Raw genomic sequence first — 24,013 nt, 5'->3', positions numbered from 1 at the left:
AGGGAGCATTACTCTATATCTAACCCCGTGCTGTTCCTGTCCTGGGACGGTTTGATGGGGACAGTGTAGAGGGAGCTTTACTCTGTATCTAACCCAGTGCTGTACCTGTCCTGGGAGTGTTTGATGGGGACAGTGTAGAGGAAGCTTTACTCTGTATCTAACCATGTGCTGTACCAGTCCTGGGACGGTATGATGGGGACAGTGTAGAGGGAGCTTTACTCTGTATCTAACCCCGTGCTGTACCTGTCCTGGGAGTGTTTGATGGGGACAGTGTAGATGGAGCTTTACTCTGTATCTAACCCCGTGCTGTGCCTGTCCTGGGAGTGTTTGATGGGGACAGTGTAGAGGGAGCTTTACTCTGTATCTAACCCCGTACTGTACCTGTCCTGGGAGTGTTTGATGGGGACAGTGTAGAGGGGGCTTTACTCTGTATCTGACCCCGTACTGTACCTGTCCTGGGAGTGTTTGATGGGGACAGTGTAGAGGGAGCTTTACTCTGTATCTAACCCCGTGCTGTACCTGTCCTGGGAGTGTTTGATGGGGACAGTGTAGAGGGGGGCAATAACACACCCCAGTCCCCTGCTGAGCCCTCTGGGCACAGAGGCTTCAATTATGTTGGCAGAATGGTGACGCAGTGGTTAGCACTGCTGCCTCACGGTGCCGAGGACGTAGGTTTGTTCCTGCTCCCGGGTCACTGTCCGTGCGGAGTTTGCACCTTCTCCCCGTGTCTGCGTGGGTTTCGCCCCCACAACCCAAAGATGTGGAGGGTAGGTGGATTGGCCACGCTGAATTGCCTCTTAATTGGGGGAGAAAAAAAAGTTGGCAGACGAAGTCCCTCTCCAAGGACACCTGGCAGCAAAAAACGCAGCAGTAGAGGGGCTGGCAGTCGGGGGTCGGGGGGGCCGCTTGTCGAGGGTGTGCCAGGTCAGTTGTAGAGGCCACTTTGTGTTGGACTCTATTGCATAGATGAGAGCACATCGATTTTAAAACTCCCCCCTTGTTTTAAATTACAATTTATACCAAAAGTTTGGATGAGAGAACCAAATGTAACATTTACAACTGTGCTGACGACACAAGACTAGGTGCGGGTGTGAGTGGTGAGGATGTTAAGACACTTCAAGGCGATTTGGACAAGTTGAGCGAGTGAGTGAGCAAATACGTCCCAGATGCGGTGTGACGTGGATCAGCGTGATGCTGTCTACTTTGCTGGGAAAACTACAAATGGTAAAGTATTACTTAAATGGTGGTAGGTTGGGAAAGGTTGACGTACAGGGGGACCCTAGTGTTCTGCTGCACCAGTCGCTGAAAGCAAGCATGCAGGTCCAGCACCTTTTATACGGTATTACTACTATAAATTATAAATTTAGGGTCAAAGAAGGCAAAAAAAGAATTTGAGTTTTTTATTTTTCCCCCCTCCTGTGAGGTGATGCCCTGCCTCATTTATCCACATGTAGCAGGGGACTAGTGTGCTGGCACGATGCCTATTGTAGCAACTGAGTAAAAGAACACAAAATAACTGAGGGAAAAATAAAAGGTGGGTGTACTCCAAAACGACGAGCGGAGCACGACCCAAAAAGGAGAAACGGAAACTTAACAAAACCCCGTCAAATCAAAGTGTGAGAATGGGGGTCGATAAGGCAGTCCAACCCCCGCGGCCTCCACCGAGCCCGGAAAGCTTCGAGTGTGCCCGTGGACACCGCGTGCTCCCGCTGCAGGGACACCCGGCCGCGAACGAGGCCGCGGAAGAGGGGCAGACAGTCGGGCCGGGCGACCCCCCCCCCCCCCCCTGGTCGCCCGCTGCCTGGACCTATAAATGGCAGGTCCAGCAAGCAGGCAGGACGACAAATGGTATGTTGGCCTTCAGTGCCAGAGGATCTGCATACCAGAAGCAAGGTTGTCTTGCTGTAGGTGTGCCTTTCTGAGACAACACCCGGAGTACAGTGTGCGGTTTTGGTCTCAGTACCCAGGAAAGGACATACTCGCCGTGGAGGGGGCGCGGCGAAGTTTCACCCCAGACAGACTCCTGAGGTGGCGGGTTTGTCGTAAGAGGAGAGATTGGGTCGACCGGGCCTTGTGTTCGCTGGAGTTTAGAAGAATGAGAGGGGATCTCATTGAGACGTATAAAATTCTGACGGGGCCGGACAGACTGGATTCCAGAATATCGTTTCCACTGACTGGGGCGGTTCTTGAACAAGGGGGGGGGGTCACCATGTCAGGATACGGGGTACATAGAACATAGAACAGTACAGCACAGTACAGGCCCTTCGGCCCACGATGTTGTGCCGACCATTTATCCTAATCTAAGATCAACCTGACCTACACCCCTTCAATTTACTGCTGTCCATGTGCCTGTCCAAGAGTCGCTTAAATGTCCCTATTGACTCAGACTCCACCACCCCAGCTGGCAGTACATTCCACGCATCCACCACTCTCGTGTGAAGAACCGACCTCTGACATCTCCCCTCTACCTTCCTCCAATCACCTTAAAATTATGTCCCCTCGTGACAGCCATTTCCACCCTGGGGAAAAGTCTCTGGCTGTCCACCCTATCCATGCCTCTCATCACCTTGTACACCTCTATCAAGTCACCTCTCTTCCTTCTTCTGTTCCAGTGAGAAAAGGCCTAGCTCCCTCAACCTTCCTTCATAAGACATGCCCTCCAGTCCAGGCAGCATCCTGGTAAATCTCCTCTGCACCCTCTCCAAAGCATCCACACCCTTCCTCTCATGAGGCAACCAGAACTGGACACAATATTCCAAGTGTGGTCTAACCAGGGTTTTATAAATCTGTAGCAAAACCTCGCGGCTCTTAAACTCAATCCCCCTGTTAATGAAAGCCAACCCAATTCATTTTTTCCAATTAAGGGGCAATTTAGTGTGGCCGATCCACCCACCCTGCACACCTTTGGGTTGTGGGGGTGAAACCCACACAGACACGGGGAAAATGTGCAAACTCCACACGGACAGTGACCCAGAGCCGGGATCGAACCTGGGACCTCGGCGCCGTGAAGCAGCAGCACTGTGCCACCGTGCTGCCCTCCATACGCCTTCTTAACAACCCTATCAACCTGGGTGGCAACTTTGAGGGATCTATGTACGTGGACCCCAAGATCCCTCTGTTCCTCCACGCTTCCTAGAATCCTGCCTTCATCCCTGTATTCAGCATCCAGGACGGAGATGAGGAGAATCCTCTACACTCGGAGGGCAAGTGAACCTGTGGCACTCTCGACCTCGGCGAGGCCGTGGGGGGGCCAAGTCACTGAATGGATTTAAGAAGGAAAAGACTTTAAAGATGTCACGGGGAGAGAGCAGGAGTGTGGGCGTTCAGATGAGAGGATCAGCCGCGATCACAGTCAGTGGCGGGGAGGGATCGATGGGCCAGGTGGCCTCCTCCTCCTGTTTTCCGTGCCTCGTGCCCGGTTCCCGCAACATTCATCGCCACCTCTTGCCGTTCCCCCTCTCGGCTTTACTGGCCCAAGTGTTCACCGGTTGGAGCTCCTTTTTTTCTTTTGCGACTCTTTCCTGTCCGACGGGTCTCGCCCTCCCACCCCCACTGCGCTTGCACTGTGACGGACGGCCTCCTGCCTTTGGCCGTGAGGTGCTGGCCGGTGGAATGGAGCCCACGGAGCACGTTCGCCAGCGGAGAGTCCAGAAGGGGGAGAGTCGGTGGGAGTTGGGTGATGGATAGGTTGCTGCCGAGAGGTGAGGGGGGGGGGGATAAGAGGGCTTGGAGGGTCAGTCTGCCCTACGCATTTCAATGAGATCGCGTCCAATCCGATGTGATAATCCTCAACTCCATTTCCCCGCCCTTATCCCATAATCCTCGATTTCCTCACTGATTACAAAATCCGTCTGTCTGAGAGAGTGGAACATACTCACTCTCTCCCACTGCCCCGCACCCTGCCCCCCCCCCCCTCAACGTTGACTCCTGCCCCGTTCACTGCTGCGTCTGACAGGACCGCGTGTGTAGACGGAGCTGGGAGCCTGCTATCGAATGCTGAATGTGCCCCTGTTCTTCAGCCTCTTAGTTCTCTCAGTCCTTCCTCAGGGTCCCACATCCAGATTAATTTATATGTGAAAGCCTGATGGGTGGCAGTTTTTCACCTCTCTGTCCTTCCCTTCCTTTCTCTTTCTGTCTCTCCTCGCCCTCAATATCCCCACTCTCCAGGTCTGTTTGCCTGCCTCTTTCTCATCCCCTTCTCTCCTCCTCGACTTCTCACGCTCCTACCCTCCCTCCTTTGCACTCCCCCTCACCTCCCCCTGCTCCGACACTGACCTTCCTCTCTCGCTCTCTTCCACCCCCTCATCTCTCATCCCTCGCTGCCCATTGCCTGCTCCTTGTGCCTCTCATCCTCTACCTTCTCTCTCACCCTGTTCCTCCCTGCCGTTCTCACTCTCGCTCTCCCTGATCTCCCCTCACTTGCTCCCTCTTGCTTGTCTACTCATCATCCCCCATTCCTCTTTCGCCCTCTTCATCCCTCTTTCTCATTCGCTCTCTCTCTCTCTCTCTTTCCCCTCTGCCCCCACTCTTCCCCCCCCCCCCTCCACCCCCAAACCTCTCTTGAATAACCCACTCTGCTCGTCACAATCCCCCACCCACATCTCGCTCCCCCTGCCAGAGAGAGTAAGGAGGAGTGTGTGCATGAAGTAGGGAGGGTGTGCGGGCGGAAGCGAGGGCGAATGAGTAGGAAGGAGGGTGTGGTGGGAGGAAGCAGAGAGAGTGGGAGGGGGTGGGCAGGATTGTGAGAGAGAGAGAGAGAGAGAGACAGCAGGAGGGAGAAACAAAGATTAAGGGTGAGGAGAGTGATAGAGTTGGGAGAGCGAGAACAAAAGGCTGGGGGAAGGCGGGGGGTCACGGTGGCTTAGAGCGTTTGGAAGAGAGAGAGGGAGAGTTTTCTCTCTTCACCCTACTGCCATCCAGCAAGGTTTTGAGAGTGGGGGCTTGTAAATAAACCCCCCCCCCCTGTCAGAAGATGAGAAATGCTAACAAAGGGAAATACGATCAGCTTGAGGCCAGGCAAGCCCCCTGCCCCCCGCTCCACCCCTCCCACCCTCACCTCCCCCATCCTGAGGGGCTGCTTGACTTGGTTGGAAGGCAGTAGATGCTTCAGTCTTTGATTGTGAGGTTGACGCCTGAGGGCCCCCCACCCTCTCCCCTCCCCTCCACATCCCCGAACGCTGGCCGATTTTATGCCTCGCCGCCTCTATTGATTTTTGCACTATCTGTCTCTCTCCCTCCCTGTCTCTCTCTATCTCTCTCTCACTCTCTCTCACCCCCACCCCGTGCTCTATCTTTTTTTCTTTCTTTGTTTTCTCTCTCCCTCTCCCTTTTTGCATTTGCGTTCCGTCTTGTCTTTTTTCATTCTTTGCCTGTCCCACTCTTTCCCTTGCGCTCTCCGTCTATCTCACACTGTTACTCCTCCTTTAGAGCCATATAATCGGGTCTGCGCTGGTCAAAAACAGCCACCTAACTATTCTAATCCCATTTCCCAGTACTTGGCCCACGGCCTTGTATACCCTGGGGTCGTAAATGTACATCTAAATACTTCTTAAATGTTATGAGGGTCTCTGCCTCCACCTCCCTTTCAGGCAGCAAGTACCAGACTCCCACCACCCTCTGGGTGAAAAGGTTTTCCCTCACATCCCCTCTAAACCTCCTGCCCCTTACCTTCAATCCAAGCCACTGGTCGCTGATCCCTTCACCAAGGGGAAAGGTTTCTTCCTGGCTACTCTTATCTATGCCCCTCATAATTTTATACACCTCAATCATGTCCCCCCTCAGTGTCCTCTGCTCCCAGGAAAACCATCCCAGTCTATCCAATCTCTCTTAATAATAATCTTTATTGTCACAAGTAGGCTGACATTAACACTGCAATGAAGTTATTGTGAAAAGCCCCTAGTCGCCACATTCCAGCGCCTGTTCGGGTCACAGAGGGAGAATTCAGAATGTCCAATTCACCCAACAGCACGTCTTTCGGGACTTGTGGGAGGAAACCGGAGCCCCCGGAGGAAACCCACGCACACACGGGGAGAACGTGCAGACTCCGCACAGACAGTGACCCAAGCCAGGATTCGAACTTGGGACCCTGGCGCTGTGAAGCAACCGTGCTAACCACTGAAAACCCTTCAGCCCAGACGACGTTCTGGTAAAACTCCTCTGCACCCTTTCCAGTGCTATCACATCTCTCCTGTAATGTGGATTCCAGAACTGCACACAATACTCTAGTGTGGCCCAACCAACATTTTGTACAGTTCCAGCATAACCTCCCTACTCTTATGTCTCAGCTAATCAAGGCAAGCATACTATAACAAGGAGCAGAGAAGAAAGGCCCTGGTTAATATTAGTTTAGACTAATGAATATGTTTTGATATTAATAGGATACATTTAGGGCAACAGGGTGGCGCAGTGGGTTAGCACTGCTGCCTCACAGCGCCGAGGTCCCAGGTTCGATCCCAGCTCTGGGTCACTGTCCGTGTGGAGTTTGCACATTCTCCCCGTGTTTGCGTGTGTTTCACCCCCACAACCCAAAGATGTGCAGGGTAGGTGGATTGGACACGCTAAATTGACCCTTAATTGGGTACTCTAAATTAATTTTTTTTAAAGGATAAATTTAATTTAATGGCTCCAGACTGTGATCTGCTCTTCTTGCTCCATGTGGGAGACCAGGAAGGTTTTCCAGTTCCCAGGACCAGCATGTGTGCAGGAAGTGTCTCCAGCTGCATCCCCTGGAAGCCCGGGTTCTGGAGCTGGAACGGCAGCTGGGGACACTGGAGGATCAAACTGCCGGCTCAGATTTCACAGGCAGGCAGGGAATGGGTGACCACCAGGCAGAGCAAGAGAGCTAGTCAGGCAGTGCAGGAGTCCCCTATGGCCATTCCCCTGCAAAACAGATATACGGCTTTGAATACTACTGTGGGGGGGAGGGGGGGGTGACTCTCAGGAAAGCAGCGACAACCAAACTCGTGGCACCACGGTTGGTTCTGCTGCAGAGGGGAAGAGTAAAAAGTGTGGGAATGCAATAGTTATCGGGGATTCAATTGTAAGGGGAATAGATGGGTGTTTCTGTGGCTGCAAACGAGTCTCCCGGATGGTGTGTTGCCTTCCCTGCTGCTAGGGTCCAGGATGTCTCGGAGTGGGTACAGGACATTCTGGAGGGGGAGGGGGAGCAGCCAGTGGTCATGCTACACATCGGTACAAACGACATAGGTTAAAAAAAACAGATGCGGTCCTGAAAGCAGAATATAGGGAGTTCGGAAGAAAGTTGTGAAGTCGGACCTCAAAGGTAATGATCTCAGGATTACTACCAGTGCCACGTGCTAGTCAGAGATAGAAATAGCAGAATATATCAAAGGAAGAGATGGTGAGGGGGAGGGTTTCAGATTCCTGGGGCATTGGAACCATTTCTGGGATCTGTAAAAACTGGGCGGGTTAGACCTGGGCAGGATCGGGACTGATGTCCCTGGGAGTGTACTTGCTAGAGCGGTTGGGGAGGGTTTAAACTAATATGGCAGCGGGATGGGAACCTATGTAATGATACAGAGCAGAGGGAATCAAGAGCAAGAGAAAAACACAGCAAGGAGAATACGAAAAGTGATGGGAAGAGATACCAAGGGGCAGTATCAGATAACGACACTACAAAATAGTATGGACCGGGCAAGGAATGTTAAAAGAACTAGCCTTAAGGTATTATCCCTGAATGCGTGGAGAATTCGAAATGAAATCATAGAATTTACAGTGCAGAAGGAGGCCATTCGGCCCATCGAGTCTGCACTGACCCACTTAAGCTTCCACCCCATCCCAGTAACCCCACCAAACCTTTTTGGACACTAAGGGCAATTTATCATGGCCAATCCACCTAACCGGCACATCTTTGGACTGTGGGAGGAAACCGGAGCCCCCGGAGGAAACCCACGCAGACGCGGGGAGAACGTGCAGACTCCGCACAGACAGTGACCCAGCGGGGAATCGAACCTGGGACCCTGGCGCTGTGAGTTGCGCAAATAGATGCAAAGGAGTAGGTACAGTTGGGTTTATGGAGACATGGCTCCAAGGTGACCAAGGATGGGAACTAAACATTGAGGGCTATTCAGTTTTTAGGAAGGACAGACAGAAAGGAAAAGGTGGTGGAGTTGCATTGGAAAATATTGATACAATATTGAGGAAAGATGTTAGTACAGATTATGTGGAATCTGTATGGGTTGAGTTAAGAAACACCACAGAGCAAATAACATTCGCTGGGGTGGTACACAGACTACCAAACTGCAGTGCTGATGTTGGGAATCGCATTACACAGGAAATCAGAGCTGCATGTGTTAAAGGAACATCTGTGATATAGATTGGGTGAGCCAAATTAGTCACAGTACAATAGAGGAGGAATGTCTGGAGTGTACACGGGATGGTTTTCTGCACCACAATGTTGAGGAACCAACAAGGGAAGAGGCCATCTTGGACTGGGTGTTGTGCCATAAGAAAGGATTTGTTGACAATCCAGTTATGAGAGAACCTTTGGGGATGTGTGACCATAATATGATAGAATTCTTTATCAAGGACAATAGTGAGGTAGCTGATTCTGAGACTGGGGTCCTGGATCTCAATAAAGATAACTGTGAGGCATGGGTTGACTACGATGGACTGGGAAACATTACTGAAAGGGAGGACTGTGAACAGGCAATGGCAGCCATTCAAGGAATGAATAGGTGAACTCCAAAAGTTTTTTCCTATTTGGCACACGAGTAGAAAGGAAACCGTGGCCAAACTATGGCTTGCAAGGGAAATCCGGGATTGTATTAGATTCAAAGAAGAGGTATATAAGATAGCAAGAAAAAGCAACAGACCTGAGGATTGGGAACCGTTTAAAATTCAGCAATGGCAGACCCAAGGGATTGATTAAGAAAGGGAAACAACATGAAAGTAAGCTAGCAGGGAACATTTAAAAACTGACTGTAAATGTTTCCATCGATATGTGAAGAGAAAAAGATTGATTAAAAACGAATGTAGGCCCCTTACAGTCAGAAGCGGGGGAATTCATAATGGGAGCAAAGAAATGGCTTAGGAACTAAATTCATATTTTGCGTCTGTCTTCACAAAGGGAGGTTCTGAGAAACAGAAGTTTTAGTAAGGAGTTGAAGGAAATTAGTATTAGTAAAGAAATAGTTTTGGGGGAAATTAATGGGATGGAAGGTGGATAAATCTCCAGGGCCTGATAACCTTCATCCCAGAGAACCGAAGGAAGTAGCCCTAGAAATAGTAGACCCATAGCGGCACGGTTGCTCAGTGATTAGCACTGCTGTCTCACAGCTCCAGGGTCCTGGGTTCAATTCCGGCTTGGGTCACTGTCTGTGTGGAGTCTGCACGTCCTCCCCGTGTCTGCGTGGGTTTCCTCCGGGTGCTCCGGTTTCCTCCCACAGTCCAAAGTTGTGCGGGTTAGGGAGATTGGCCAGGTTAAATTGCTCCTTAGTGTCCAAAATATTAGGTGGCTTACGGGAATAGGATGGAAGTGTGGGCTTAAGTAGGGGCTCTTTCCAAGGGCCGGTGCAGACTCGATGGGCCGAATGGTGTAAATTCTATGATCTATTCGCGAGCATTTTCCAAAATTCTTTGGATGCTGGAATGATTCCTACAGATTGGAGGGTAGCTAATATAACCTCGCTATTCAAAAAGGGAGGTAGGGAGAAAACAGGGAACTATAGACCAATGAGCCTGACGTCAGTAGTAGGGAAGTTGCTAGAGTCCATTGTCAAAGATCTCATAGCACAGCATTTGGAAAGCAGTGGTGTATTCAGACAAAGTCAGCATGGATTTACGAAAGGGAGATGATGCTTGACAAATCGACTGGAATTCTTTGAAGATGTAACTAGTAGAGTTGACCAGGGAGAACTGGTGGACGTGGTTTATTTACACTTTCAGAAGGCTTGCGACAAGGTCTCGCATAGCAGATTGCTACGTAAAGTTAAAGCGCATGGGATTGTGGACAGTGCGTTGAGGCAGATAGAAAGCTGGTTAGCAGATAGGAAGCAAAAAGTTGGAATAAATAGTTTTTTTTTCAAATTGGCAGGCAGTGACTAGTGGCATACCGCAGGGATCTGCGCTGTTGCTAATTTTCTCCTTGGTTCAATTGCTCTGTTTTATTACCTTTGCTCTCGAGTCGCCAGGTATCTTTCTGATACCGCCACGAGGTTCAAGTCCGAGTAATGATCAATAATCCAATACACCGATTAGTAAGATTTAAATCAAAGCACATTTATTATACACAGTAAATCGCTACTCATGCACAAATTCTACGTCTAAGCTACTTCTACAACTAACAGGCCTATACTTAACTTTGAACTGGCCCACCAGGTCAGGGGAAAATGGCCTTTCGTTCGGGTTCTGAGCCTGCGGGATTCGAAGTTGGTACGGATTGGTAGCTAGGAGCGCCTATCTCGTAGCGAGCGTTGAGTTAAGACTTACGATTTCGATGATCACTGGAGTCACTGCGCCGGTCACGGTCAATGTTGGTTTGTTGTTGCTGAGTGACCCAGGCAGGAAGAAGAGAGCGGTGAAGAGCGATTTGAACTTGGGGCTCAACTCTTATAGTCCCCAGGGGCTTCCCGCCTTACGGGGCGGACCCTGTACCTGATCCCAAGTAATTGGACTTTGTCCCAATCGCCTGGTTCGATTTTCTCCAATACTGGAGCGGTTCCCTGATCGATGGGTGGTCTTGAGGTGCTCGTTCACCTTCTTTGTTTTGGCTTTTGCTGGTGCCGAGGAGTCTGGCTTTGCTTTGTGTGTCAAAATGTTACTTATTGTTCCCGGGGATTGCTCATCAGTATGCAGATGGCTGTTTACTTTGTTATGCTGATAGTCGCTGGTATCGATGTTGTCTGGGTTTTGCAGAGATAAATACACAGCAAACCTGCAGCTGCTGGTTTTTGTCTTGTTGGCTGACTTTCCCATCAGCCTTTGCCGTTCGCCATTTTAAATCGGGAGTTGGCCACTTTAGGTGGCTACATTGCTAGGACCCTAACTGTTCACATTATATATTCGTGATTTGGACGAGGAAACCAAATGTAGCATTTCCAAATTTGCAGATGATACAAAGTTGGGCGGGAGGGTGAACTGTGAGGAGGATGCAGAGGTTCTTGGGTGGGATTTTGGCAGGCTGAGTGAGTGGGCATATGCCTGGCAGATGCAGTATAACGTGGATAAATGCGAAGTTAATAATAATAATCTTTTATTGTCACTAGTATGAAGTTACTGTGAAAAGCCCCTAGTTGCCACATTCCGGCGCCTGTTCGAGTAAGCTGGTACGGGAATGGAACCCGTGCTGCTGGCCTTGTTCTGCATCACAAACCAGCTATCCGCTTTGGTGGCAAAAACTGGAAGGCAGATTATTATTTGAATGGGTGTAAATCGAGAGAGGTGGATACTCAGCGAGACCTTGATGTCCTCGTGCATCGGTCGCTGAAAGTAAGCGCGCAGGTACAGCAGGCCGTAACAAATTCAAATGGTACTTTGGACTTCGTAACGAGAGGATTTGAGTAGGAGGAATGGGGATGTTTTGCTACAATGGTATAGGGCATTGGTGAGGCCACACCTGGAGTATTGTGTACAGTTTTGGTGTCCTTATCTCAGGAAGGATGTTCTTGCTATGGAGGGAGCGGAGATTTACCGGGCTGATTCCTGGGATGGCGGGACTGTCGTATCAGGAGAGATTAAATCGGTTTGGATTATAGTCATTGGAGTTTAGAAGAGTGAGAGGGGATCTCATAGAAACTTACAAAATTCTAACAGGATTCAACAGGGTAGATTCAGATAGAATGTTCCCGATGGTGGGGGAGTCCAGATCTAAGGATGATAGATTGAGGATAAGGGGTTAACCTTTACGGACTGAGGTGAGGAGAAATTTCTTCACCCAGAGAGTGGGGAATCTGTGCAATTCACTACCACAGAATGTCGTTGAGGCCAAAATGTTGTGTCATTTCAAGTTGGAATTAGATAGAGCTCTTGGGGTTGAAGGGATCAAGGGATATGGAGGAAGGTGGGTTCAGGGAATTGAACTTGATGATCAGCCATTTTAAAAAAATAAACATTTTTATTAAGGAATTTATAAATAAACATCAAACACAACCAAAACCATGATCAAAAAGAGATCAAAGAGGGGATTACATCATAACTAAATAAGTAACAACCACAACCTTAGCCAACAACTTGGCATCTACATCCAATAGTGATATTGGGCGGTAGGACCCACACTGTTCCGGGTCCTTATCTTTCTTCAGGATCAGAGATATTGAGGCCTGCGATAAGGTGGGGGGGCGGGGGGGGGGGGACAACTCACCCTTCTCCCTCGCCTCATTAAATGCCCTCACCATCAGGGGTCCCAGGTCTCCCGAAAACTTCTTATAAGATTCTACTGGGAAGCCGTCCAGGCCCGGGGCCTTCCCTGCCTGCATTGCCCCTGTGCCCCCACCATCACCTCCACCAGTCCAATGGGAGCTCCAGCCCCTCCACCTGGCCCTGCTCCTCCCTGGGGAAGTCCAGCCCGTCCAGAAAATATCCCCCCCCCCCCCCCCCCATCTCGGTCAGGGGCACGGATTCAAAAAGCCTCCTGTGGAACTCTTCAAATACCCCATTCACCCCTACCGGGTCTAGTACCACTCCACCCTTCAACCTACCAATCTCCCTCGCTGCCCTTGCTTCCTGAGCTGGTGAGCTAGCATCCTACTAGCCTTCTCCCTGTACTCCTACACCCCCCCCCCCCCTCCCCCCCCCCCAGCCGGCCCGGCCCTCTCCGCAACTGCCCCCTTGTAGACACCAGCCCAAACTCCATCCGGAGCTTCTGCCTCTCCTTCAACAATCCCACCTCCGGGGGCTCCGTTCTGTCCACCTGCGAAATCTTGTCCACCAACCTTGCCATCTCTGCTCGCTCCTCTTTCTCCCTGTGTGCCCGAACCGATATAAACAACCCCCCCTAATCACTGCGTTGACTGCCTCCCACAGCGTGGCAGCCGAGACCTCACCTGTTATTTAGTTCCATGTATCCCCCCGGATGGCGGCCCTCATCCACTCACCGAACACCGCCTCCGCTAGTAATTCTACACCCAGCCTCCACTGTGGGCTGTGGCCCCCCCCCCCTCGATCCAATCGCAAGTCCACCCAATGCGGCGAGTGGGCTGAGACCACACTCCCGCCAGCAACGACTTACCACAAAAGAAATCAATCCTTGTGCACATGGGAGAAGTACGAAAACTCCTTCGCTCTCGGCCTCCCAAACCTCCATGGGTCCACTCCCGCCATGCGCTCCATAAACCCCTTCAGCCCTTCACCACCGCCGATACACCCCCCCGGCCTCGGGCTCGACCGGTCCAGCCCCAGATCAGTGACCGTGTTAAAGTCCCCACCCATAATCAGCCAGTGCGAGTCCAGGTACGGGATCTTCCCCAATACTCGCCTCATGAACTCCACATCATCCCAGTTTGGGTGGTAGGACCATTTATCAGGACCACTGGCATCCCCTCCAACTTCCCCCCCCCGCCCGTGCCACGCGACCCTCCAGGCCCACCCCCGGATGTCCACCGTCACCACTAACCGCCATATAACGTCACGGCAACAGCACCTTCGTCAGCAGCTCCCCTCTTTCCCCTTCCCCTAAACAAAACAACAACCCCACCCCCCTCTATTTCACAAACCACCTGTTCTCTTCCCCCCCCCACCCCCCCCCCCCCCCCCCCTCCGGCTCTCGTTAACTAGCCCGTCCAGCCCCCGTCCAAATTAGGGTTCGGGTTAGGCAACCCCTCACTGACCCCCCCCCCCCCCCCCCCCCCGCCCCACTCGCCCGCACACCTCGCAACCAACCGTGCAACAAGGAAAAACAAAAGAGAATACAAACACTAAAGCACAAAAGGTGCACTCGTCCCACATCGCATCAAAACATCTCGGAGGCGAATGGTTCCCCAACCACCAACAGAACAAAAGATTCAGGGATTACCTAAATAACTGGGGCGGGGCGGGGGGGGGGGGGCGAACAACAACAAATTCCTCTCCACACTCCTCCTCCACAGTTCAATGTCCCCCTTCCCCTGCCAGCCCATTGTCCCTCACAAACTCCATCGCCATCCCTGGTGTTCCAGAATAGTGCTCTAACGTTCTCGGCGAGTCCAGGTACAACATCCCGAACTTCACCCCCTTTCTAAAGAGGGCAGCCTTCACTTGGTTAAACCCGGCCCTCCCCTTCGCCAGGTCGGGGCCCAGGTCATAGATTATCATAGAATTTACAGTGCAGACGGAGGCCATTCGGCCCATCGAGTCTGCACCGGCTCTTGGAAAGAGCACCCTACCCAAGATCAACACCTCCACCCTATCCCCATAACCCAGTAACCCCACCCAACACTAAGGGCAATTTTGGACTCTAAGGGCAATTTATCGCGGCCAATCCACCTAACCCGCACATCTTTGGACTGTGGGAGGAAACCAGAGCACCCGGAGGAAACCCACGCACACACGGGGAGGATGTGCAGACTCCGCACAGACAGTGACCCAAGCCGGAATCGAACCTGGGACCCTGGAGCTGTGAAGCAATTGTGCTATCCACAAGGCTACCGTGCTGGCACACCTGAAGCTCGCTGCCCTTCCAGATGCACCTCCTCGTCTGCCTCGCCACCTCAGAATCTTTTCCTTGTCCAGGAACCGTTGAAGACGCACCACCATTGCCCTCGGCGGCTCGTTCGCCTGCGGCCTGCTCATCAGTGCCCCGTGCGCCCGGTCGACCTCCAGGGGCTGGTCAAAGGCCCCCTCTCCCGTCAGCTTTACTAGCATTCCAGCCACATACGTGGCAGGTTCTGCTCCCTCGATGCCTTCAGGTGTCCCTGCAATTCTCAAGTCCTGCCTCCGGGAGCGGTTTTCCAGGTCCACCTTCTCCTACAGCTGCTTCTCGGACTCCCGCATTACTCCTACCTTGGCTGCCAACGGAGACAACTGCTCCTCCCCCCACTACCTCCAGCACTTTCTGGGTGGCCTGGCCCTGGGACTCCAGCCTCTGCTCCACTCGATCGATTCCCGACTTCAACAGACCTACAGCCTTGGCTAAGTCCTCACGGGCCTCTCTCCTCTGCTGGCTGAACTTCTCGTTGAAGACGTCCACCGGTTGACCCATCGACCATTGCGCAGGCCCTTAACCCTCCGCCATCTTAAGCTGTGGTGCACGAAAATTCTCTTGCTCCGACTGCTCCCTTCTTCTCGACCCACTTCTTGTCCGTGGATCCATCCACCAGTCCCACCAGTGGAGTCCCTCTGGCCACCCACACACCTTCTTCAGACACGCATCCACCCTCCGAACGTGAAAGACCAGCCACGGGCGGGAGCTTCCAAATGTGCGACCGCTCACACCATGGCCGCCACCATGATCAGAATGAATGGCAGAGCAGGCCCAAATGTTTTTATTGGTTTTCACATTTTTATATGACGTATTTCAGTTCGAACGTTGAGTTACAGGAGTCGTACCTGCGTGTAGAAATTTACACGGGCAATCAAGATGTGGTCGTACCAGGGGTTAAAAAGCCAACGTAGTACAAACAAATGAGGCTCATTGTACACCTTGGGGAACTCCAACCCGTCTAAGAAACGCCTCATTCCCTCCACCCCGGCTGGGGGTCCGAATCATATAGCCTCTTGTAAAAGTCCTCAAATACCCCATTCACCCCCACCGGGTCTAAGACCATATTACCCCTCCTTATCCTTCACCTTCCCGATCTCCCTCGCCACCTCCTGCTTCCTCACTTGGTGTGCCAACATCCTACTCGCCTTTTCCCCATATTCATAGTCTGTCCCCCTGGCCTTCCTCAGCTGCCCCACTCCCTTACCCGTAGACACCAGCCCGAACTCCATCTGGAGTTTCTGCCGCTCTTTCAACATCCCAGCCTCCGGGGCCTCCGAATCCCTCCTATCCACCCGCAGGACCTTGTCCACCAGCCTCACCATCTCCACCCGCTCCGCCTTGTCCCTATGCGCCCGTACTGATATAAACTCCCCCCTGACCACTGCCTTCAGTGCCTCCCATAATGTGTCCGCCGACACCTCACCCGTGTCATTCAGCTCCACATACCCCCGAATAGCAGCCCTCACCCGCTCACAAACCTCATCTGTAAACAACCCCACATCTAACCTCCATTCGACCGCGGACTCGACCGATCCAATTTCGGCTCAATAACCATATTAAAATCCCCCCCATTATCAGCCGGTGCGAGTCCAGGTCCGGGACTACCCCAGCACCCACCTCATGAATTCACCATCGTCCCAATTTGGGGCATAAACGTTCACCAGGACCACAGGCATTCCCTCCAATTTCCCACTCACCATTACGAACCTGTGGTTAGCACGGTAGCACAGTGGTCAGCACTGTTGCTTCACACTGCCAGGGTCCCACGTGTTCGATTCCCGGCTTGGTTCACTGTCTGTGCGGAGTCTGCACGTTCTCCCCGTGTTTGCGTGGGTTTCCTCCGGGTGCTCCGGTTTCCTCCCACAAGTCCCGAAAGACGTGCTGTGAGGTGAATTGGACATTCTGAATTCTCCCTCTGTGAGCCGGACAGGCTCCGGAATGTGGCGACTGGGGGATTTTCACAGTAACTTCATTGCAGCGTTAATGTAAACCCACTTGTGACAAGAAAGATTATTATTTTTATTCTCCCCGAGTCTGCTACTATATTCCCCAGCTCAAACGCTACCTGCTTATTTATTAGGACCGGCAGCCCCCCCGTGTCTTCATATTTAATCCTGAGTGGAAGACCTGTCCTACCCAGCCTTTCCTTGGCCTGGTCTGATCCCTGATCTTCAGATGGATTCCCCCCCCCGCCTGATCGAAATCAAACACAGCCCCTCTTGGGCCAGCCCCCGGCCCGTGTCACGGAACCCTCCAGGCCCGCCCTCGGATGGCCACCGTCATCGACCCCTCTCCTCTCGTACTTCAAGAGCCCCACCCGTCAGCAGTCCCCCATCCCCCCCCCCCCAAACGCAACAACAATCCCAACCCCCACTAATCACTCACTCACCTTCCACTGTGCTCCTGTGAATTATCCCGCCCAGCTATCCTGGCAGCCCCCGCCCATGGCGCCTACATCCTACCCCCCACTGATTCCCCCCCCCCCCCCCCCCCCCCCCCCCCCCCGCTCACACACTCCCATCGTGCAAACAACAACAAGAGAAAAAGGAATACACACAGAGGGGGAAAAGGGTGCAGAACACTTCAGCATCTCATCAGATAACCCGGAGTGAAAACACGTTCTCCTCCATAACAGTGAACAAAAAGAAAACCCCAAACACACTAGCAAGAGGGGCAGAGAGAACCGACCTCCCCAAACCCCTCCTCCAAAGCTCAATGTCCTCCTTCTCCTGCTAGTCCATTGTCTCTCATAAACTCCATCGCCTCCTCCAGTGTACCAAAATAATACTCGCGACCATTGTGGGACACCCAGAGATGGGCCCGGTACAACATCCCAACCATCACCCCCTTCTTAAAGAGGGTAGACTTAACTCGATTGAAACCCGCTCTCCTCTTGGCCAGTTCCGCACCCAGGTCCTGGTATACCCGGAGCTATTTACCCTGCCAGGTACATCTCATCTGCCTGGCCCACCTCAAGATCCTTTCCTTATCCAGGAATCGGGGAAACCTCACCACCATCGCCCTCAGCGGCTCGTTCGCCTGCAGCTTCCTGCACCCTCTGCGCCTGATCCACCTCCGGGAGCCGGTCGAAGACCCCCTCCCCCAGCAGCTTCTCCAGCATTTTGGCTCCATAAGAGCCAGCGTCCGCTCCCTCGGTGCCCTCTGGCAACCCCACAAGCCTCAAATTCTGTCTCCGGGAGCGGTTCTCCGGATCCTCCACTTTCTCCTTGAGCCACTTCTCTGTATCCCTCAACGTCCCGATTTCAGCCGCCAACGAAGAAAGCTGCTCTTCGTGTTCCCCCACCGTCGCCTCCAACGTCTGGATCGCCTGACTTTGGGTCTCCAGCCTCCGCTCCATGCGATCGATCCCCGCTCTCAGCGAGCCTACCGTCTTCACCAGGTGCTCCAGGACTTCCCTTCTCTGCTGGCTGAACTTTTCATTCAAAAAGTCCATCAGCTGTTCCATCGACCATTGAGCTGGTAGGGCCGATCCCTTGCTCTCCGCCATCTTTCCCTGTGTCGCAGGAAAGTTTTCTTGCTCCAACAGCGCCTTTCTTCTAAAACCACTTCTGGTCCCCGAATCCATTCTTCCTCCACCACTCCTGCACCGTTTTCCTTGAAAACATCCGCCCGTTAATCGGGGAAAAGGTCCAACAAAACCGCTTTGAGCGGGAGCTGTCAAATGTGCGACCCCTCACACCATGGCTGCCACCGGAAGTCCCCCTCCGGCCTCTTCAGCAGTTAACAAGGGCTCTTGTTAGACCACTCCTGAAATACTGTGAACAGTTTTGGTCTCCTTATCTGAGGGACGATATACTGGCATTGAATCATCGAATCATAGAATTTACAGTGCAGAAGGAGGCCATTCGGCCCATCGAGTCTGCACCGGCTCTTGGAAAGAGCACCCTACCCAAACCCACACCTCCACCCTATCCCCATAACCCAGTAACCCCACCCAACACTAAGGGCAATTTTAGACACTTAAGGGCAATTTAGCATGGCCAATCCACCTAACAGCACGGTAGCATTGTGGCCAGCACAATTGCTTCACAGCTCCAGGGTCCCAGGTTCGATTCCGGCTTGGGTCACTGTCTGTGCGGAGTCTGCACATCCTCCCCGTGTGTGCGTGGGTTTCCTCCGGGTGCTCCGGTTTCCTCCCACAGTCCAAAGATGTGCAGGTTAGGTGGATTGGCTATGATAAATTGCCCTTCGTGTCCAAAATTGCCCCTAGTGTTGGGTGGGGTTACTGGGTTATGGGGATGGAGTGGAGGTGTTGACCTTGGGTAGGATGCTCTTTCCAAGAGCCGGTGCAGACTCGATGGGCCGAATGGCCTCCTTCTGCACTGTAAATTCTATGACAAAAAACCTGCATATCTTTGGACTGTGGGAGGAAACCGGAGCACCCGGAGGAAACCCACGCACAAACGGGGAGGATGTGCAGACTCCGCACAGACAGTGACCCAAGCCGGGAATCGAACCTGGGACCCTGGAGCTGTGAAGCAATTTCATAGAATTTACAGTGCAGAAGGAGGCCATTCGGCCCATCGAGTTGTGCTAACCACCGTGCTACCGTGCTGCCCACTGGATTGAGGATTGGAAGCAGTCCCAGAGAAGGTTCACTCGGTTGATCCCGGGTAGGGAGGGATTTTCTTACGAGGAGAGGTTGAGTAGGTTGAGGCCTGTCCTCAATGGAGTTTAGAAGAATGAGAGGCGACCGTATTGAGACAGACAGGCTTCTCAGGGGGCTCGACAGGGCCGATGTTGAGAGGATGTTTCCTCTTGTGGGAGAGTCTTGGACCAGAGGGCAGAATCTCAGAGTGAGGGGGTCGCCCCATTTCAGACAGAGATGAGGAGGAATTTCCCCTCTCGGAGGGGGGTGAATGTGTGGAATTCTTTCCCGCAGAGAGCTGCAGAGGCTGGGCCGTTAAGTACGTTCACAGAATCATAGAGTTCCTACAGTGCAGAAGGAAGTAATTTGGCCCATTGAGTCTGCACCGGCTCTCTGAAGGAGCACCCTCCCTCGGCCCAATACCCCCACCCTATCCCTGTAACCCCACCTAGGGGCAATTTATCATGGCCAATCCACCTTAACCTGCACACCTTTGGACTGTGGGAGGAAACCAGAACATCCGTAGGAAACTCACGCAGACACAGTCGCCCAAGGTTGGAATCGAACCCGGGTCCCTGGTGCCGTGAGGCAGCAGAGCTAACCACCTGTACAGTCGTGCAGCCCAGAGGCTGAGGCACAGCGAGATAGGCTATCTTAAGGCTGAGATTGACAGATTTTGAATCAGTGAGGGAGTGGAGGGTTAACGGGATAAGTGGACTTGAGGTTTATTACATCAGATCAGTTATAAGACAAAGACATAGGAGCAGAATTAGGCCATTCGGCCCATCGAGTCTGCTCCGCCATTCAATCATGGCTGATATGTTTCTCATCCCCATTCTCCTGCCTTCTCCCCATGGCCCTTGATCCCCTTATTTTATTTAAATATAAATTTAGAGTACCCAATTCATTTTTTCCAATTAAGGGGCAATTTAGCGTGGCCAATCCACCTAGCCTGTACATCTTTGGGCTGTGGGGGTGAAACCCACGCAGACACGGGGAGAATGTGCAAACTCCACACGGACAGTGACCCCGGGGCCGGGATCGAACCTGGGACCTCGGCACCGTGAGGCAGCAGGGCTAACCCACTGCTCCACCGTGCTGCCCCTGATCCCCTTGTTAACCTATCTATCTCTGGCTTAAAGACACTCCGTGACTTGGCCTCCACAGCCTTCTGCGGCAGAGAGTTCCACAGATTCACCACCCTCTGGCTGAAGAAAGTCCTCTTCACCTCTGATTTAAAGGATCTCATTCAATGGGCCGAATGGACCTACGTTTGCTCCTGCGCCTTACGGTCAATAAGACCCACCACACTTCTCCCTCACTTCAGTTCTGAATAAGTCATCGGGACTCCAAACGTTAACTCTGTTTCTCTCTCCAACGACCGACTAAAGTTTTTCCAGAATTTTCTGTTATTGAATTTTTCATAGAATTTATTTACAGTGCAGAAGGAGGCCATTCGGCCCATCGAGTCTGCACCGGCTCTTGGAAAGAGCACCCTACCCAAGGTCCACACCACCACCCTATCCCCATAACCCAGTAACCCCACCCAACACTAAGGGCAATTTAGGACACTAAGGGCAATTTATCATGGCCAATCCACCCAACCTGCACATCTTTGGACTGTGGGAGGAAACCGGAGCACCCGGGGGAAACCCACGCACACACGGGGAGGATGTGCAGACTCCGCACAGACAGTGACCCAAGCCGGAATCGACCCTGGGACCCTGTAGCTGTGAAGCAACTGTGCTAACCACAATGCTACCGTGCTACCGTGAATTGTAACAGAGGGTGGTAGGATTCTGGAGAGGATTGGTGAGGTGGGGAGGCCGGTGAGGAGGGCGGGGGCTGCAAGAAGGGATCTGAATAAGAGGTTGAGGATTTGAAGATCGAGGGGTTGTTTGGAAGGGGTGGAAAGGGGGCAAGAGGAGGGATGTTTATTGTCACAAGTCACACGCCTTGACCCTTTCTCTCTCTCTCTGTTTTGGCTCACAGGTATGCAGCTTCGCTAGCCACCGGACATCCCCCCTCCCGCCCCGGGCATGTCAGCCAAACGCAAGTACGGCGCGGCCTGCCCCACCGAATGGAGAATGATGGAGCGGGAGCCGGCTGAGGGCGAGGAAGCGGCCTGGGCCCGGGCCGTTGGGGCCCCCGAGGTGGTGTATGACCGGATCCAGGACCGTGAGCGGGCGCTGGGCGGCAGCCGCCGCTGGATGACTGAGGATGAGGAGGACGACGGCGGCGGCGGCGAGGACGACGATGACGAGGAGGGGCCGGAGGGCTACCACTGCCAGATCTGCGGCTTCCACACCGACCAGCTGCAGCCCTTCAATATACACCTGCATTCGGCTCACCCGACCGTGGTGCTGCAAGAACTCTATGGGCTGCTGGGTTTGACTGGATGCCCCATCCCCGGCCTCGGCCCGTCCGGAGGCCCCTTCCCCAACCTAGACCTACCTGGAGGCCCCATCCTTGGCCTAGGCCCATCTGGAGGTCCAGTCCCTGCCTTAGGACCTCCAGGTTACCCCACCCCCAGCCATGGCTTGTCTGGTGTCTCCATCGCCGGTCTGGGCCACAAGGAGGGCAGGGATGGGGGGAAGTCGGACATTGTGCACATTGACCTGACAGGCGAGGACGAGAATGGCGAGCAGGAGGAAGGCCCTGTCCCCGCCCAGGAGCCCATCCCGGCCTCCTCACTCAAGCAGCCGGGGTCCCCAGCCGAACAAGCGGCCCCCCAGGAGCCGGGCAGCGGCCTCGAGTTGGACGCCGAGGGGCCCTTGGCCAAGGCCTTCAGCCGCTTCCCGTACCCGAGCCCGGACGAGCTAGCCCGTTGCGGGATGTCAGCGGGGCTGTCGGCCGAGCGGGTGAGGATCTGGTTTGCTGTGCAGAGGCTGCGGCACGGCATCAGCTGGACCCCCGAGGAGGTGCGGGAGGCCCGGGACAAGCTGTGGCAGAGACCGGGCACCCTGAAGCTGCCCATTCCGCCGCCACTGGCCCTGCTCACCGACCACCCACTTGGCCTGGTCCCTGCGTCTGGCCCAACTGAATCCCGGACCTCGTCTGGCGGGGAGGCCCAAGACAGCGTCTCAGGGCAACCTGAAGGATGGGGAGGCCTCAAGAAGGCCCGCACCTCGCCCGACGGAGCTGATTCTCCTGAAGTCCAGGGCTGCCCACCCAGGGTCCCAACGCTGGCCGGTGAGAGGCGATGGCGGAAGACCAAGGGTCAGCTGGCCACCCTGAAGAGCAGCTTCGCCCGGGACCGCTACCCGGACGAGGCGGAGATGCGCAGGCTGCAGGCCCGCACTGGCTTGGGCAAGTCCGAGATCAAGCGGTGGTTCAGCGACAGCCGCTACCAGCTGCGGGGCCTGCCCGCCTCCTACCTCCAGCTTCGCCGGGGTGGGGGCCCGTCCTGGCTGTGCAGCGGCAGGCTCCTGGCCCAAACCGAGGATGGACCTGCCCGAGGGGAGGGATGCCACGAGGCTGGCGGGGACACCCTACACCGCTTGGGTGAAGTCTCACCAGTGCCAACTGCCCAGCGGGAGGTGGGGGGCGTCGATTTGAGCCAAAGAAAACCAGAGGTTGGGGGCGGGGGAGTAGAAGAGGAGGAGGGCAAGACGCCGAGCCCGCCTGGGGGCTCAGTCGTCACGGAGACGGCGGCCCACTGTGCCATCGGGAGCTCGATGGCCGCAGAGACGGCCTACCGTGCCCAGGCCTCGGCTCCCTCGCCAGGCCGGCCCAGGAAAACCAAAGAGCAGCTTGCCGTCCTGAAGGCCTTCTTCCTGCGCTCACAATGGCCGGGGGGCGATGACTATACGAGGCTGGTGGAGCAGACGGCCCTGGCCCGCGCCGACATCATCCAATGGTTCGGCGACACCCGCTACGCCCTGAAGAACGGGCAGCTCAAGTGGGTGCACCGCGGCTCAACGGCCTTGGGGGCCGGGCCCCCCGGGGCCGAGCCAGAGCCTGGGCCAGGGGCGGACTGCGGGCCCCTGGAGGAGTACCTGAGCCGGCACGGCGCCCGCCTAAGGCAGGACGACCTGTACAGGCTCTGCCTGGAGAGCCGGATGAGTGCCCAGCAGGTGGCCGAGTGGTTCCGGCGGAGTGGGAGGGGGGCCCGGCCCCCGGAGCCGCCGGCAGCAAGCGAGGACGGGGGGTCCGAGGAGGACAGGCCGGTTGAGGACAGCGGAGTGGGGTTGGGTGAAAGAAAAGTGGACCACGTGGGGGGCCACGTGATCAGAGTGACGCTTTAATCCCATTAAGGCGGGAACAAGGGGCGGAAGTGGTTGACCGGGGCGGGGAGAGGGGGAGGGCGGGGGGGGGGGGGGGGGGGGGGGGATTCTTCCTGGTCTGGAAAAAGGTCAACTCTACCTGAGATCAACTTTACCCGGTTTTTCCGAGGGGTGGTGTGGCGGGCAGGGCCTGGGTTCAATCCAGCCCTCGGTTTGTCTTCGCCTCCTGCTCGCCAATCCAGGATGTGGTGGCGTGTTAGTGGGGTTTGGGGGAAGGGTAGGTGCAAGTGGGTGGGGTTGGGGGGAGGTGGCGGGGGGAGATGCAGGTGGGTGGGGTTGGGGGGGAGATGCGGGTGGGGTTGGGGGGGGGAGATGCGGGTGGGGTTGGGGGGGGTGGGAAGGTGCAGGTGGGTGGGGTTGGGGGGGAGATGCAGGTGGGTGAGGTTGGGGGGGAGATGCAGGTGGGTGAGGTTGGGGGGGGAGATGCAGGTGGGTGAGGTTGGGGGGTAGATGCAGGTGGGTGAGGTTGGGGGGGGGAGATGC

The 24,013-nt window shown here is 54.3% G+C and overlaps 1 protein-coding gene across 1 annotated transcript in view; it reads left to right on the top strand.

Annotated features, from left to right (window-relative positions):
- Nucleotides 1-23,555, top strand: part of homeza (homeobox and leucine zipper encoding a) — a 38,023-nt gene extending 14,468 nt beyond the window's left edge. Inside the window, exon 2 of the mRNA XM_072503869.1 lies at nt 21,237-23,555. Within this exon, the coding sequence (XP_072359970.1) occupies nt 21,284-23,491 (2,208 nt within the window). The 5' untranslated portion in view covers nt 21,237-21,283 and the 3' untranslated portion in view covers nt 23,492-23,555. The remainder of the gene's footprint in view (nt 1-21,236) is intronic.
- Nucleotides 23,556-24,013: the final 458 nt, after the last annotated feature.

The sequence above is a fragment of the Scyliorhinus torazame genome, chromosome 5 (genome assembly GCF_047496885.1).
Source record: "Scyliorhinus torazame isolate Kashiwa2021f chromosome 5, sScyTor2.1, whole genome shotgun sequence".
Taxonomy (NCBI): Eukaryota; Metazoa; Chordata; class Chondrichthyes; order Carcharhiniformes; family Scyliorhinidae; genus Scyliorhinus; species Scyliorhinus torazame.
This window is presented reverse-complemented; position numbering and strand designations above follow the sequence as displayed.